The sequence below is a fragment of the Lycorma delicatula genome, chromosome 7 (assembly GCF_047948215.1).
Source record: "Lycorma delicatula isolate Av1 chromosome 7, ASM4794821v1, whole genome shotgun sequence".
NCBI lineage: Eukaryota > Metazoa > Arthropoda > Insecta > Hemiptera > Fulgoridae > Lycorma > Lycorma delicatula.
Window position 1 is genome coordinate 89,833,236 of NC_134461.1, and position 18,340 is coordinate 89,851,575.

The window sequence follows — 18,340 nt, forward strand, 5'->3', positions numbered from 1 at the left end:
AGAGAAAATTTACAGAAATTGGTTGGTGTATTCTGTAACCAAAGACTCAGTTTTCTGCTTCTACTGCAACATTTTTGCAACGCTACACCTTATTCTTTAGCAAAAGATGGCTGTATAGATTAGTGGCATGTAGTACAAACCTTTAAAAATCATGAAACTACAAAAAACATTTTGAAGTCCTGGCTTGAGTTGAATATTCTTTTAAAATCTTCGCAAACAATAGATGCTACTTCTCAAAGATTTTGGAATGCAGAAACCCAGCATTGGAACACCGATTTTCAACTTGTAGTTTCGATCGTCATTACGATCGAAACTTTAGGAGAAAGCTGCTTGGCATTTAGAGGTAGCAACGAACATTTGTATGAACATGATAACGTAATATTTTTAAAGCTAGTCCAACCATTAGCTAAATTTGATCCTGTCATGGAGGAGCATGTAAGGAGAGCTTTGAACAAACACATAAAATAACCACATGCTTGAGTAAAACCATTCAAAACTAGGTCATTCACCTAATAGCACATAATGTCCAAACTCACATATTAGATGAAGTGAAAAAAATCAAAATGTTACTCAATTATACTAGATTGCACACCTGACTTGAGTAAAACAGAACAAATGATCTTCGTTATAAAATGTGTAGATTGCTGATGTCTTCAACATTCATTAACATTTTTTGGGCTTTCTTCCGATTGAAAGATCACAAGCCAACAACTTATCGATATCTTACTTCAAATGCTAAAAACCTGGGATGTTCTTTAACCTGGGGCAAACGTGAGAGGCCAAGGATACGATAATGGGTCGAATATGAAAGGAGAACATGTAGGGGTGCAAGCAAAGATTAGAAACATCTACCATCGTGCTTTCTTTATACCATATGGTAGCCACTTCCTTAACCTGGTGGTAACGATATGGCCAAATCATCGTTAGGAGCCAGCTTCTTTAATATTGTCCGAAAATTGTACTTATTTTTTTCTTCATCGACTTTCAGATGGGCCATTTTTTTAAGTACGTTGAAGAACTAATATTAAAACCTCTCAGCGACACCAGGTGGGAAAGTCGGATTGATGCTATAGAGCCGCTGAGGTATAATCGGTCAAATACATTGCTTAGCATTTACGAGAAAAAAGATATAGATAGTTCGATAAGAGTTGAAGCACCTGGGCTTCTTACGCAAATACAACAGTACAAATTTATTCGTTCTGTCGTGATATGGTTTGAGATACTAAATCATGTCGATCCCATTAGTAAACTCATGCAGGGGTAAAATTACAATATTGCATTGGCAATAACATTTTTGGAAAGTTCCAATCTTTTTTAGGAATTTGAGATCGGCCAATTACTTTAATCCATCCTAGTCGATGCTGGCGAAATGGCATCCGAAATAGATGCAAATAAAACTTTTGAATCAATACCTAGACATCGAGTTCGTCGGCGAAAAAGACAATTTGATTATGATAATCAGGATGAGCCCATAATCAATGCACAAGAAAAATACAAAATTGAATTCTTTTACTATCTGGTTCTTACTGCAATCAATACTTTAGAACAAAGATTTTCTCAGCTGTAACATCCCAACAGTTACTAATGTTTTTTATATCATATGTATGAATTAAAAGATGTTAGTTTTGTAATTTTGGCCAATTGTAAGGATTTGGAAACCTTTTTAACAGATGGAAAATCATCGGATATAAACAGCCTGGAACTTTGTGATGAAATATCTGTGGTTTGTCCTCTACTGGAAAAAGATTTGTCACCTTTGGAAGTTTTGAAATTGATAACAAAATGAATTTTGCTCCAAATTTGAGCATTGTTTTAAGAATTTTACTAACTCTTTCAATAAGTGTTCCATCCGGGGAACGCAATCTTTTCAAACTAAAAATAATCAAGAACTATTTGCGAACAACATCTCAAACAAGATTGTCAGACCTCGTTATATTAGGAACCGATTATGAACTCGGTAACAGTTTAGATGTTTCTGAATTAATTAGAGAATTCTCTGAATTAAAAGTTTGTAAAAAACATTCGTTTGAATTAGTCTCCTGTTACTGTTTTTTTTTTTAATGAAGTATTTTAAATCAGAAGTTATAAATATTTGTGTCAATTACTGAGTTACACTGTTATTTTTTGGACATTCGCTGAAAAATGTAAAAAATACCATATACCTTTTTTAGAATGCTACATTGTTGTTGCATAGGAGCGCAATTTTTACTTTTGCACGAGATATTTAGATGTTTAGAGGCTAAATCCGACTCTGCGAGTGCGGGGATTTAATTATTGCAGAAGGAAGGGCAGCAGACTGGACCTTATGTCGATAGATTTTGAGTAAGAAAATCTAGTGAGAAATAAGAGGATAGAATACGATGGATTTTTAAAAAGATTTCAAATATATATGGGTAAATTTATAGTATGTTTGTTTTATATAGGCCTATTATTAAAAAGTACTTAAATCTTCCAGGGGGCGGGGGTGTTCAAACCCGTAACCCCTCCTTGCGTACGCCCCTGCCTGTTATTATTCAAGTAATTCATTTTGTATCTTAATTATTTTTATTTACCTTCAGATTATTTTCATTTGTTTACAGGCAGTAATTATAAAATATTATTTTATGATACGAGTTTACAAATTTTTCAAATTTTTAACGACTAATATCATAGATATTTAAAAATAATGAATTGAGAAACAACTTTAATAGATAATTCAAATCGCTAAAGATAGGATAAAGAAGCTATGAAAATAAGATGAAAAATGTGTTCAATTCTAATGATAACTATATGAACAAATGACGAATATATTAATTATTTTATTTAGCTGAATGAAGTTTTTTATTTTAACAGACCTTAAAAAGTACTTCTTAAACTAGCCTATGCATAATTTTATACTCTTTTTTTTAATCCAATGATATATTATGTTATGCAAATGAATTTTGGATATGAAGTTAACCCACATGCAGTATATATTTTAATTTGTTATCTGGATTAATACTCCAGGAAAGACGAGTTGAAATCAGTATTAAGCGAGGAGTTATTAAACGAGTCATTGAAGAAGAGAGTATTTTAGTACGTATAAACATAGTGTTCGACGTAACATCATAAGCATTCCAATGTGGACAGTGGGAGAATGCAGGAGGTTGTTTGGTGAGTTGCTATAGACAATTAGTGAAAGGAGTAAAGTATTAAACTCATTCAGAAATTATAGTGTAGTTTTATTTGTTAAAAAGTTAAGGTATTTGCGGTAAAAGAACTTTAGACTAATCTTCTCTTCGTGCCGGCCTCCGTGGCGCGAATGGTAATGTCTCGGTCTTTCATCCGGAAGTCTCGGGTCGAATCCCGATCAGGCATGGCATTTTCACACATACTACAAATCATTCATATCCTCTGAAGCAATACCTAACGGTGGTTAAACAAAAAAAATCTTCTTTTCGTAGTAATACAATATCAATTTGTTAAAAGGTGTAAATGTTAGCGGTCATGATAATGTCTTTTGTCAAAGGGACAGAATTCTGGTTTTTAATATTTAATTACCTGTAAATAAATGCTGACGATTACTTTAAATTCTGTTTTGTAGGTGTAATAGCAATAATAATAATCATTGTTTATGATTATTATTATTGATATTTATTATTGTCGTTTATTATTATTATTAAATATCCTGATGATCGAGCCATGAACAATATATATATATGCAGATGTACCACGATATTTCTGCATTAAAGTCACATCCCTCTGATTAAAATAATGAAAAAAAAGTTTAAATAAACATGGATGCAGAAATTTTTGTTTACAAGTTATATAGAAAATCAAAAGTTTGCCTCATTTTTTGATCTCAAAGGTTGAATAATGTGATATTGCACTAACACAAACACAAAAATGCTAACTTTTTGAATATAGATATGATACAGCGATAAAGAATTTAAAATAGTTGGTTACAATGCCATGCACTGAATACTTTCTGAAAAATCTCTATGAAATATAAAATACAATTAGTAAATGTAACTTTTCATTATATAAATACAGATTACAGAAAAATGTAAAAGTTTTGCTACAAATTTTGAGAAATGTTAAATCTAAAAAAAATTTCTGTAAAAAGAGTCAAGAGTACATATGCCATGAGAGTAACTGTATTTCAATAAAGCAATAATTCAGAAAAATTATAGTAGTTTAATATTTGTTCAAAAATCAGTAACTGATATTTATATTAAAATAATTTTATAAAACAAATAATGTTTCCCACTTGTGGCTGACGTGCCACGTGGTGATCTAGTTCACCACTAGATCAGTGGGTTTCATACCCACTAATCTAGTGGTGAACTCATCATCGCAAATTGATTTTGATGTTAAAAGAGTTCGAAGGTAGTTACTTTTATACGGATTTGAATACTGGATCATGGATGCTGGTGTTCTTTGGTGGTTGGGTTTCAATTAACCACACATCTCAGGAACGGTCAACTTGAAACTGTACAAGACTAAACTTCATTTACACACATACATATCATCGTCATTCATCAGCTAAAGTAATACCTTATGTGGTTCCAGGGGCTAAACAAAAAAAGAAAGTGAATTGGACTATAAGGATGACCACACATATTACTTGATATGCATCCTCTTGATTTCTTTTATGAAACGTATGAAGCAGTGGTGTTAAGTTCGAATGTTAGAGAATGCAAATGAACTTTTTCAAAAAACCATATTTACCAGTGACAAAAATCAAGAACCAAAATGTTTTGAACAATACAATCATATCTAAATACTGTTGTTGGGCTGAAATTTGAATTCAACTGTTAATTAACAATTTGAGCAGTTTGTGTAAAAATTATATGTTTTAAAGTAATTAATTTACAAAATAATTTTTTTTCCGTTAAGTTGTGTTTGTATTTTATTTTATTTAAATAGCTTTTAAATATTAAATAGTTTTAATTTTTATTTTCCAAGTATATTCATACAAATATTTGTAGTTAATTTTGGTAGAAATACTGTATTCAGCATTTTTCCTTTATGTTTTATTGAAAACATCCATCCAGTTTTATTGATAATGCTTTTGGTAAGTTTACTATCTATTTTACTGTACAAATTTGTTCAGAATTAAATAGTTACCAAGATTTTTAACAAGAAGTTTTTTATCTTCAGAATTTTTATTTTTTTAACATGAAAAATTCATGTTTTATAACATTTCACAATAATCTCTCAAAAAGTACCTGATGCACAACATTGGGAAAATTATTTTATTATTTTTTGTGTAAAATTACATGCAAAATCAGAAGCTTAATCTTATTAATTACATTCTTGTAAGGAGGGCACTAAACAATATTTTATATTTGTGACCAGAAAAAGAGGAGACAGTCTGGCTAACCAAAACTTGTAAACTTTTTAACCTGTGCTAATGTGAAATTTTTACATTATTTTAATCAGAAGAAGAATTCCTCTGATTCCTGATTTAGCAGGAATCATCTGAAACACCAAGTGCGACTGAAAACACTGCATTTGTTTAGTTTGTTATGGCATCAAATTGGTATCGAATCCCAAAAACAAAGTATATTCATTTTCTGGCAATATAACATATTAAAGTAACATTAGCTGAATATTATTTTATTTATTTGCTGTGTATGTATTAAAAGTGTTTCGGTTTACAATTTATTTATGAAAATGAATGTTTTTTCTTTTTTGCTTATTTTTGTTTACCTGATTTGTAGTTAAACTTGATTGTACAACATTTTGTATAACTGAATTTTTAGTTTTCATATTATACATATATATTATTATGTTTTATTTTTTGTATGTTTTTTGAGATAAGGTTTATTATTATCTGAATCATTCACTGAGTCTGTGGATACTTAGGTTGATATAAAATTTAACAAAAGCTGGGTAATAAGGTCTTCAGATATTGAATTTAGTTCATGCAATTGGAGCATTCTTTCCCTTATTTTTGACACAGTTAAGTAGTATTTTAGTAGCATGTATTATATATATATATATATATACATGCACACATTGCATGTACACAAGCGTGCGCATGTGTGTTCATACATGAATACATATGTACATGTATGAAATACACTTTTTAGAAATCAAACCATATCAGTTTAAAGAAACAGTACAGACTGTAAACTGCACTACTCTGAGTCAATTATTATTGTGCTAAAGATCTTTTTTTACTTGACTTTTTGCCAGCTCTCAATAGAGTAATCAATGTACTCATATATTTGTTAACTTAAATGGACCCTAATGCAGAGGGTGGGATAGTTTCTTCAGTTTGAATCAGATTCTACACAGATATTCCATAAGAAGATATATAATTATTACTTTAACATATATCTTAGAAGAAGAATGGTGTTGTAAATTATTTTCATTAAAATACATGTTTGTTGAAACCTAGCAGTCTCAAAGTTTATAGAATGTAACTCCTTCTGCTATCTGTGAACTTCTAGTTTGTACACTTGGATACAAAAAATAAACAAAAATAAAGAGGATGTTTTAGTCACCACAAATTTGGAAGCCCAAAAAAAGATAGTTATAGCATATTTTTTTATATTTATATTTTAATAAATATATTATTCATATATTTAGCAAGTTATTTTAAATAAGAACATGCTTATATATCATAATTACAATCACCAGGACTTAATTTATAGCACTTTTAAGAATGAGATTGTACTGCCTAAAATAAGAACAAATGCTGACACAAAGAAAAATTTTGATCTGTCTATCTTATATGAAAAAATATTGGTTTAATTTGAATGAAAATTTAGCCATTAAAAAGAATTAAAAAATTTAATACAGCATGTTTAAAATTCACCTGGGAGAGTCATTCTTAGTCACAATTGTTTTTTTTTAAAATAAATACATTATTTAAAATATTTTGCAAACAAATTTTTATAGAATGGGCTGATGTTCCATTCCTCATTTAGTGAGAAATGTTTTAATATTATTTTAATATTTTACTTATAATATTATGTTGTTTCAAAATTTGACCAAAATTAATTCCCATGATTTTTTTGGCAATCTAGTTATATCAAAGTTATTTGAAATAAAATATTTCAAAAATTGTTGACCATCTTTGCAGTTACAGATAATATTATCTCCTAACAATCTTGTTTTCAGTAAAATATCAGATGTTTGTCATCTGAGTAGGAGACATATGTTGGATTTTGGAGCAAAAAAGTAAAGTTTACCTTTCCAAAAAAAAAGAAAAAAAAGTATTATAAAAGGATTTTCTTTCAAATAATATATACAAAGTTTTTTGTCTTCAACAAAAAACTTGACTGGTTTGATGCAGCTCTCCAAGATTCTATACCTAGTGCCAGTCATTTCATTTTGGTATACCCCTACATCCTACATCCCTAACAATTTGTTTTACACATTCCAAATGTTCCCTTCCTGCAGAATTTTTCCCATCTATCTGGCCCTCCAATATCAAAGCGACTACTCCAGGATGCCTTAATATATGGCCTATAAGTCTGTCTCTTCTTTTAAATATATTTTTCCAAATGCTTCTTTCTTCATCAATTTACCGCAATACCTCTTCATTTGTCACTTTATCCACCCATCTGATTTTTAACATTCTTCTATAGCACCACATTTCAAAAGTTTCTAATCTTTTCTTCTCAGGTACTCCGATTGTCTAAGTTTCATTTCCACATAAAGCTATGCTCCACACATTTACTTTCAAAAATGTTTTCCTGACGTTTAAATTAATTTTTGATGTAAGAAAATCATATTTCTGACTGAAAGCTTGTATATCCTGTACTAGTTTGGTTCCTGTAAATGTTAGCAGTTGTTCTTCTATCTTTATACTTTAACCATACATTTTTTAAAATGCTGAACATTTTATTCCAGTCTACATTATCAAATGCCATTTCTAAGCCTACAAATGCTACATATGTTTTTCTTTAATCTTCCTTTTATTATTAATCTGAACACTAAAATTGCTTCCTTTGTCACTATACTTTTTCTGAAACTAAATTGATCTTCTAACATTTCTTCTACTCTCCTCTCAATTCTTCTGTACAGAATTCTAGTAAAAATTTTTCATGCATGAGTAGTTAAGCTAATTGTTCTGTATTCTACACATTTTTCTCTTACTGCTTTCTTTAGTATCATAACAGTAACACTCTTTTTGAAGTCTGATGGAACTTCCCCTTTTTCGTAAATATTACAGAACAGATTGTATCATTTATCTATTGCTTCCTCACCTACACTGCACAGTAATTCTGCAGGTAACTCATCGATCCAAGGAGCGTTTCTTTCATTCAAATTCTTTAATGCTCTATTAAATTTAAATCTTGTTATAGTATCTACCTTTTCATCCTCTTCAACTTCCTCTATAACACCAGTTTCCAATTCATTTCCTCTGTATAACTCTTCAACATATTCCACCCACCTGTCAACCTTTTCTATCATATTACAATTTCGGTTTACCATCTTTAATTAACACATTATTAGATTTTAACTTATGTACCACAAAATTCTCCTTAACTTTCCTGTATGCTCCATCTATTTTACCAATGATCATCTCTCTTTCCACTTCTGAACACTTTTCTTTCACTAATTTGCACTTATTGTTTATAATATTTCTTAATTGTTGATAATTCCTTTCACCATCTTCATCACTAGCATTCTTATACTTTCTACATTCATCCATCAGCTGCAATATATCTTCTGTTATATCTAAGGTTTTACCAGTCCTCTTTTTCTGCCTATGTTTGCTTCTGCTGATTTAAAAATTTCCTTTTTAACATTCTCTCATTCTTCCTCTATATTTTCTCCCTTATCTTTTTTACTCAGACCTCTTGTGATGTCCTCCTCAAAAATCTTCTTTACCACCTCTCCTCAAGCTTCTTTAAAATTTAATGATTCATCTGGCACCTTTTTAAACCCACATTTCATTATCACTAAATTATGGTTGCTGTCAATGTCTGCTCTTGGTTATGCTTTGCAGTCGATGAATTGATTTCTAAATCTTTGCTTAACCATGATATAATCTATCTGATACCTTGCAGTATCGCCCAGCTTTTTCCATGGGTATATTCTTCTATTATGATTTTTAAACTAGGTGTTGGCAATTGCTAAATTGTACTTCGTGCAAAACTCCATAAGTGGGTCCCCTCTTTCATTTCTTTTGTCCGGCCCATGTTAACCCAAAATATTTCCTTCCTTGCCTTCTCTGATGCTTGCATTCCAATCTCCAACTATTATTAAATTTTTATCACCTTTTATGTGTTCAATTGCTTTGTCAATTTCTTCGTATACATCTCTACCACATCATCATCATAGGCATTTGTTGGCAAATAGACAATTGTTGTCGGCTTAAGTTTGATTTTATCCTAATTGCAATGATTCTATCACTATGCTTTTGGAATACTTTACTCTCTTCCCTATCTTCTTGTTCATTACAAAACTTACTTCTGCCTGCCCTTTATTTGACACTGAGTTAATTATTTTAAAATCACCTGGCAAAAAGTTGTTTTCCTCTTCCCACCGAACCTCGCTAATTCCTACTCCACCTACATTCAATCTACTACCCATTTCCCTCTTTAAATTTTCTAACCTACCAACATATTTTAGGCTTCTAACATTCCATGTTCCAACCTGTGGATTGCTATTTTTTTTATTTTCTGACTTCCTTAGCAGTCCCCACTCAGAAATCCGAATGGGGGACTAGTTTACCTCTGGAATATTATGCTAAGGAAGATGCCTCCTTCTTTGTTACATGAAAATGCAGAGAGCTACATTATCTTGAAAAAAAAACAGCTGTAATTTTCCATTGCAAGTACTTAGAAGATTGAGTGATGTTGATATGACCGTTTAAGTCTTCCTGTCCTATGTTCTTAACAGCTACTGAAAGCTGCTGCCCTCTTTCAGGAATCATTCCTTAGTCTGGCTCTCAACAGATACCACTCCAATATGGTTGCACCTTCGTCCAGCTTCTCTGTATCACTGAGCACAAAGACCCGCTCACCATCGGCAAATTCTCATGATTCATAGAAGGAGATATACAAATATGATGTCACAATTACATCAGATGATTGTCTTCCTGTGCCGATCAATAGTCAGTTTTTGAAGTAGCTGTAAAAAGACTATGGAAGTTTCAGTCCCTTCATTATCAGCATTTACCGGAAAAAAAGAATGTTCATGTCAAAGAATGTTTACATTATAGATTTTAATGTCATTTTTAACTTTTTTTGTCTGTATGTGTATTTCTTGAAAAGTGATTTTTTTTGTTGATAATGCAATAATAATAAAAAGACAAATTTCAGATTAAAAATAATTACATATCTTTTATTTTTTTTTTTTTAAGACAAGGTTGTATATTTTTAATACTTTTTATAATATTGTATAATAACAAAATAAGGCTGCTGTACTCTTAATATAAATTAAGAGAACATTTTAAGACCCTAATAAAATAAATGCACTGTACTAAATTTATCATTTTCTAACTATATCAGAAAAACAATTAACTTTTTTAATCTATTTAAGTGGTACATGTTATCTTCATTGTAAAAGAGCTTGAGTAGAGTCTATTATTTCAATTTATATTTTTGTGGTTTATATTTTATAAGGTGATTTATAAAATAAAAAAAGATTTAATTTTTCATGTTTATTTTATTGACACTTTATATATATCACATTTTATAAAAGACAAAATAATATGATGAATCAAGTATTATATTCTACTGAGAATCATAATTTAACAAGTAAGTTATTCCTTTAAAAAAGGCAGCTGTTAAAGAAATTACTTCATGCATCATTTCTAAAAGGTAAACTATTAAATAAGTAAACAGTATATTAGTATGTCTGTGTAACTTCTATATTAAACACACTTCTTTCCATAACATAAACATATTCCTTTTAATCCAGTTTTTAACAAATATATTACAATTTTTTTTAAATTTCATACAAACGTTTAAAAAATAGTTAGTCACCAGATCACATTTTTGTCACTTTAACCTGAGTACTATCTGAATGACAACCTTTTACCTAGTTTGATTCTGAGATACTTTTAAGATACATTGGGCCATGGATACATGAGTTGTTTGTTCAGACAGGAGGCAACTATCCTAGTTCACTTTGGGATTGATTAGAGATCCAACTATTATTATTATTTTTTTCTTAATACTCACTCAGCATTAAAACATAGTTTTAATTTCTAAAGGACAACATCACATGACTAACAAACATACCAGCTTACAATGGAAATGTTGTTTGTGTCAATTAATCTTTTATCTGTAATAATTAGTGAAACAAAAAAATTGAACATTTAGGTTGCTAACAGAAATCCCTAAATAGTATGATTTTTTTTGTATCATATTTTAAAATACAAAAATAAAATTAAAAAAATTTTTTTTTTATCTAAATTATATTAAAGATGATAAAAAATGCTTTAGACCTTACAAGAAAAAATTAATAAAATGTGAAACTTAAAGTGGATTAAAAAATTACAATACTGCTTAATTTAACAAAAGTTTTTTATTAAATAAAATTTAAGTATCATATAATTTTTATTTTAATTATTAAAAACCTCAACATACTTCTCTATATATATTTCAAAAGGTAGATAAGATGGGTGTGATGGCAGATGAAAAAATGTAAGGCCCTTGGCAGGAATTGAAACTGAAACTAATTATTGAAGAAATAATCATCCTAACCACTGGCCATTAAATATATCATTTATATGTAAGTTTAACTTTAAAATTGAAATTTTTATGTTTCAGAATTTTATTTTAACATAATGTTTTTACTATTACGTGAATAAATAAAAATACTTTCAACTAATTTAAAGATTACAAATTTTAGAACTTCAGATATTGCCAAAGATATCTATTTAAATAATTAAAAGATACATTCAGTTTGAAAGTAGCTTACATTTTGAGGTGTCAAAACTGATAGGTAACACTTAAATTTTAAAACCAAAAAACACATTACCTTACCAACTGCATATAGACTCACAAAAATGTGTTTGTTCTCCATTTTAAATGTGAATAATATATAAATATTTTAATATAAAACGTTCTTTCAAAGGTTAATGCTCAAACAGATAAATCATACAATATTTATATTCACCATTGACTATACAAAGTGTGTTTCTTGATTCTCACTTTCAGTTTATCATAAATTATATTCCCTTTAGCACCTAGATTTCACTACTTACACTGCTTGGTGAATTTGGCAGGGAGGGTGCCTCAGCTGTCTTTGACCCAGGCACTTCATACTTCTGGGTCTTTGGCCCTGCTTGTCATACCATGAATTTGACATTTTAGGTCTTTGAATGCTGTTTAAGTAATGATTTTTATTACTTACAAGGATTTGATGTATCCCAAAATTTTATGAATCGTGTACCTTTCTGTTTACCTTTTTTTTTTATTAAGTTGTCTCTTTTTTTAATGTTTGGTAGGTACAAAATCTGGTTGACAATTTAGTATTAAAACTCTTTTTTAAAGGGCTAAAACTCTTCTTCACCACTGTTGCTCTCTACCAAAGCCATAAAGTAAACAGATACTGCCTCTTTGTTATTTTACAATTATGCTTATAACTCAAAGAATTGGAACAAATAAATTCAAGATCATTTTTATACAGAGACTGGTCAATAGTTATGAATAAAATATCAATCCCACAAAAAATATTTGACGCATATAAATTTAATTGAGATGCTATTTTTTACTCTCTTCAGTAAAAAAGGATGAGAAAAACTATATCTATATCTTGATACACTTCAATTGCAATCTACGAATACGATTGCCATTGGTAGAGGTTTCATACAGATTTCCATATCACTTGCAAAATTAAGACAATCAAAATTTTATAAAAAAAAAGAAGAAAAGAAAGAAAAAAATATATAATTGTGAATAATAGATTGATTCTATAAAGGTTTTTCCATAAGATGATATATATGTTTAATAACTAGTATACTTATGAATAGAGAAAAAGCTGCACATATCATTTTCAAAAAAAAGTAAGGGTATAAAATAAATAATTTTAATTTATGATGATTCTGTAAAAAAACTATAAAAATCAACCTTTTCCCTGAAGAACTTTACGGTACTTAAGGGCCAGCTCTAAATGTTATACATCAATTTTTAACATGATGTAACCAATATGCGTTGCATGGCTTCACTAGTTTCGTTAATGATATAACACACTCTCCAAATCTTCAGAATGAATACAGTAATTCTAAGTTTTGTAAGTGTAGTTTTCATTTTTTTTGAAAGGGTATTTTAGACACAGGTGAGAGAAAAAACCATACTGTTGCAATACCAGAGTGGGGAGAAACACAAATACAGTTGACTAATTATCTTACACTGCATAACAATTCATTCCCTTCTCATCCTAAACATTTCCACTACACCCGTTCAATAACGACATACTCCCAGAAACAAGCAAATTGAATTACTACACACTGACCAACTATGATCTCAAAACTTAAACTAATTGTACCTTGCTAAACAGCCATTTTAATGGAGGTGGAGGGAGGCTGCTTAAATCAATTACGCATTAAGTGGTTATTTTATAAAAACACACACATACGCCACACATACGCGTGTGCAGGTATACTCACTATTGCATACAACATGAAATTGGGGATGTAATTTCAACCAAGTTTATTCTTTGAGATATACTGTTTAGAGACGTATTATTTAATTATCTAATCTACTTACATTATATAAAATTATAATGAGGGTTTTATCATTTTTAATATATATAATTTATAAATTTTTATATCATACTCTTCTACAAATAAGTTTTTTCAAAAAAAAGTGACTAAGTGAGAATTTTATTACCTTAATGCATTTTGGAATATTTCTTGTTTTAAATGAAATTGATTATAGTGGTCTATAGTCACTATAATGCTAATACCACAAATAGTCTCTTAGCGGTAAGAACTGCATTAAGAGCTTATTCCTCTGAGGGGAACTAAATAATTAACTGGTGATTTTGATTATTGTAATTTTATTCTTCAATTTTGAATTTTAGGGTCCAGCTTATTTGACGAAAATCTCAATCATTATTCTGGCTTTTTGTGGAATTCCTCTTCTAGATAGGGAGCTTCTAGACATTCCCAAAGGTTCAGCCATCCCAATAGTGATACCTCACCAACTATTGGGGTGGTGAGGTTCCAGTATTGTACCACATGGAACCAGAACAGTAGATGACACAACTGTTGTAATGGATAACCAGAAGAAAAGGAAATTATAATTAGATAAAGGGGATCCACCCATAATGAAATCAGCATAATTGGTTTGTTCAAAACCAAATTTTACCATTACTTCAAATCCTATTTTGAGATGCTCACCAAACTGTTTATGGTGTTGATAAGCCATCTAGTTGTATGGAATGGAGTTTATTATCTTATTCTCCTGATTATTTTTTATTTTGTTATAATTAAATAAATACAATCAAAAAGTCACTTTTATTTTTGTTAATTAAAACACATTAACATTAAAATAAAATAATATATTTAATACAAAATATTATACAAACTATAAATAAATATTAATTAATATTTTTATTTTAACCATAAATAGTGTTTATTCACTTGTATTTCTCTACATTTTAGGATGGATGTAAACAGCTGGCCAGAATGGTTAAATGAAACAATGGTCTCCAAAGCATTAGGAGGTAACGTTAAAATTATTGACATATCATTAGAAACAGCAGTTAAATCAGGAGAGCACTACCTAAGTACAATATTAAGAGCAGAAATAAAGTATAAAAATAAAGTAAATCACAAAAATAATGAAAAAATAACTTATAATAAAACAAATGTAATATTTAAAACATATCCATGTGGTTTTTTGAAACAGTTTGTATTTGACAATGGCATGTTAATGAAGGAAATAAAGATGTATACAACTATATTTCCTATATTTACTGAGATTTTAGGAAAATATATAGCACCAAAACATTTAGAATCGCAAGAAAAAGAGGTATTAATATTAGAAGATTTAACAATGGATGGTTTCAAAGTTTCTAATCGTATTGAAAAACTAGATTTAGAACACTGCATACATGCAATAGAAGTTTTGGCTGATTTTCATGGAGCTTCTTATATTATGAACAAAAAATATCCATGTATTATTCATCATGTTAAAAAAGAAGTGCAGTATCATGAAAATAATTTATTTCAGAAAGATTTTGTAATTAACTGTTTTAACATGGTATCTAATGAAATAAAAACATGGCCTGGATTTGAAAAATATTCAACAAAATTGCGAGAATGCAGTGAGAATATTTGGAATGACACTTGTAAAGTACTTCTACCAAATGAAGAACATATTATGGTACTTAATCATGGTGATTTCTGGACAAATAATATTTTATTTAAATATGAAAATGATAATAAAATTAAAGATGTAAAACTTGTAGACTTTCAGTTTTGTAGATGGTCAACTGTGGCTATAGATTTACAAATATTTTTTATGACAAGTGTTCGTGAGAAAAGGTATCTACCATCAGTTATTGAATCATATACAGCTCGTTTAAATAAATACATTCACCCACAATATATCACAGCAGAAGTTGTAACAAAAGAATTACAACGTACAGAATGTTATGGCTTGTTACTATCAGTTTGCATTTTACCTATGGTATTATTAAATTCTTCAAAAGCATTAAATTTTGGTAATACATCAAAATCAGATTTTGTAGATGATACACATAATCCATTATTAAATGCATATAAAGATGATACTTATAAACAATTACTTCCAGAAATCTTACGGTATTATGATGAAATTGGATTACTTTAATCTGAATTTAAGAACTTAAATCAATTCATAATGACAGAAGCATGGAAACTTAGTGAGAATACCAACTTAACTTTAAAGCTTTTTTGTGAAAATCTCACACAGATATAATCAAAAGAACACTGTAGTTTGTTAATATTTAAATTTTTTCTATTTGTAATTAATTCTGTTAAATGTTATATTTTTAATGATCTAACCGCTGGAAATCTATTACATAAGAAACTATTTAAAAACTCATGCAAAGAATAAATCAGATATTTTCAGAAATGATACAGCATTATAATGAAGTTTGATTATTTAATATTCAATTAATTACTTCAGATCATTTAATGTTGAAAAAGGTTGATACTCTGTGGAATTATCAAGTCAGAACACAGTATTTTTCTTTAATTTCACATATCTGTAGTTCCGTAAATGACATTTGGTGGTGTACACTTCCAGTGACTAGTTAAATATCATATCAGTTTCCAGCTATGTATCTTAAAATCGTTTAAAAATTCTTCCTATTATATTTTACATTATATTAAATTATTTTTATATGAAAGCGATTAAAAACTTTTTACAAATGAATATAATATACTTATATTAAAAATTAATGAACACATAAAAATTAATTATCTTGGCAAAACTGTTTTTTTATTAACCTTGAAGTTGATTTGAATTTCACCAATGACGCCACCAGCAGTTTAAAAAAAAAACCGTAGTGATAAGAAACAATAACTCAAGTTAATTATCATAAATAATAGGTAATTATCAGCTCCTTTCCCCACATGAATCAAATACTAGTGAAATATAATTAATGAATTGGGTAGATAATTTTGCTTAACACCAAAATTGTTAAAGCTGATTGAAAAATTCATTTGATTCTGTAATGTTCCCACCAGTATTTAAAGCTAAATTTTGAACTAATATAAATAGAATTTATTTTCTACAACTAATTAATATTTTGGGAAAATACTTGTATACAAAAATCATTAACTTCAATAAAGAAGATTTTTAATTAGATATTCAACTGTCATCCCACTCAGTTTTAAAGTAAATATAGTTTTTTTTTTAAATTTTGCAATAGATTAATCTACATTATTACATTCCATTTTGGGAAACAAGTCTACTAAATGGCACATTTTTATACACTATCATCTCAGTACATTTACAGGGAAATCCTTTAGATACCATCTAAAAAACATCTAGAAGGAAAAGTCCAGTAAATGAGGTAATCGTAGACCATTGAAGATCTCATGAAAATTTCTATTGCTTCATTAGAAGTATGACACATTGGACTGTCTCATTCTAACCAATAAGAAGTTTTAGGAACTATGATAAAAAATGTTCTGCTATCCTGGCCTTTCCTTGTAGCACCTGACATTGCATAAATATTTGCCCAACTTAAAGTAAAGAAGAGAGCTCATGGCATTTCTTAAAAGACAATAGTATTCTCTTTTATGACTGTGTACAACAACACGGCACTCTTCTTAGAGGAACAATCATCAACTGTCTTAGACCAGAAAGGCTGACCCAGACTGAAGATTTCATCTTATCCCATAAATTCACTAGCCCTGACAATGGTTGAAGGATACTCCATATAAAGATTTTGGGTCAATCAAGGTGGGTTTTATACCTTTTCTTGTAAGGTAATTTGTAATTTCATTCCAAAAACCCTTCTGAGATCCACATCAGAGGAATTCTGTTGTTGATCATTGAGGGCTGTAAAACGATTTCACATTACACTAGATTCATAGGAACAGGAATAAACTACCAGATCCTTCAAACCGTTTATTGGCCTCAGAACAATCTGGTGTGCAAGGTCGATCATTTTACACATGGAGATTCTAACTCTTTTACCTGAATATCAGTTAAACTTAAAACTGAAACCAATGATTTTTCTTTACTTTAGGGTCTTCTTTAGTTGTATACCTGGAACATGGAAATAAAACAGCTACATCTAAACTGACACTTCACACAAAATGAATACATATACTAGTACCAACTAGATAAGTTGCATTTTCCTCGTAAAATAGAGTAAGCCCTTGATTAGACAATACGTATAAAAATATTGTAATATGAAGTATTTCAATGTTTTTTACTTACTTGTACAAAGTAAAGGAAGTATTGTGATCGCGTAAATTTTCGGTTTTCAAGTTTCAACGTAAATATCCATTTTGACCATCCCTGAATCCATGACGTCTGTACGTACGTTAGTATGTATGTACACTGTTCATTCTAAGAAGATATCACATAAACACACTGCAGATGACAAAGTGCTGTGGAATAGTGTGCCTAAAAAAAATGCATACTAAACTTACAATTTTTTGTAATTTCTCACAACATTTTATACTCACTTTACACTTAATTTATCTATTTAATTATAATTATTATAACTGTAATTACTATTATAACTATTTAATTATGTATTTAACTATAACTATTTATTTAATTTAAATTTACTTTTACTTAATTTTATACTAAACTTAAAAGTTTTTAATTCCTCACAAAATTGTTAATATAATAAAACCTACGAAACAATACTCCAAACAATAACTACCATATTATTAAAAATAATTTAATAGGTAAAATATATAACTTGAACAAAACCTTACCACTTCGAAACA

At 29.2% G+C, this 18,340-nt stretch overlaps 1 protein-coding gene and 1 long non-coding RNA gene across 4 annotated transcripts in view; one reads left to right on the plus strand and one right to left on the minus strand.

Annotated features, from left to right (window-relative positions):
- Positions 1-3,032: 3,032 nt before the first annotated feature.
- LOC142327508 (uncharacterized) lies at positions 3,033-16,349 on the plus strand. Of its 3 annotated transcripts, none has more exons than XM_075370633.1 (2): positions 3,033-3,132; positions 14,543-16,349. In XM_075370633.1, the coding sequence occupies exons 1-2, from the start codon at positions 3,116-3,118 to the stop codon at positions 15,732-15,734; spliced, it is 1,209 nt and encodes a 402-aa protein (XP_075226748.1). In that variant the 5' UTR covers positions 3,033-3,115; the 3' UTR covers positions 15,735-16,349. The 3 variants fall into 3 exon arrangements, with proteins under 3 accessions (XP_075226748.1, XP_075226750.1, XP_075226749.1); XM_075370635.1 differs by lacking the exon at positions 3,033-3,132 and adding an exon at positions 10,547-10,748; XM_075370634.1 differs by lacking the exon at positions 3,033-3,132 and adding an exon at positions 11,475-11,664.
- The window catches only part of LOC142327509 (uncharacterized), a 39,610-nt gene continuing 35,797 nt past the window's right edge, over positions 14,528-18,340 (minus strand). Inside the window, exons 2-3 of the long non-coding RNA XR_012757002.1 lie at positions 17,820-18,008; positions 14,528-14,663 (exon numbers count right to left, since the gene is read on the minus strand). This is a non-coding gene — a long non-coding RNA (uncharacterized LOC142327509). The remainder of the gene's footprint in view (positions 14,664-17,819; positions 18,009-18,340) is intronic.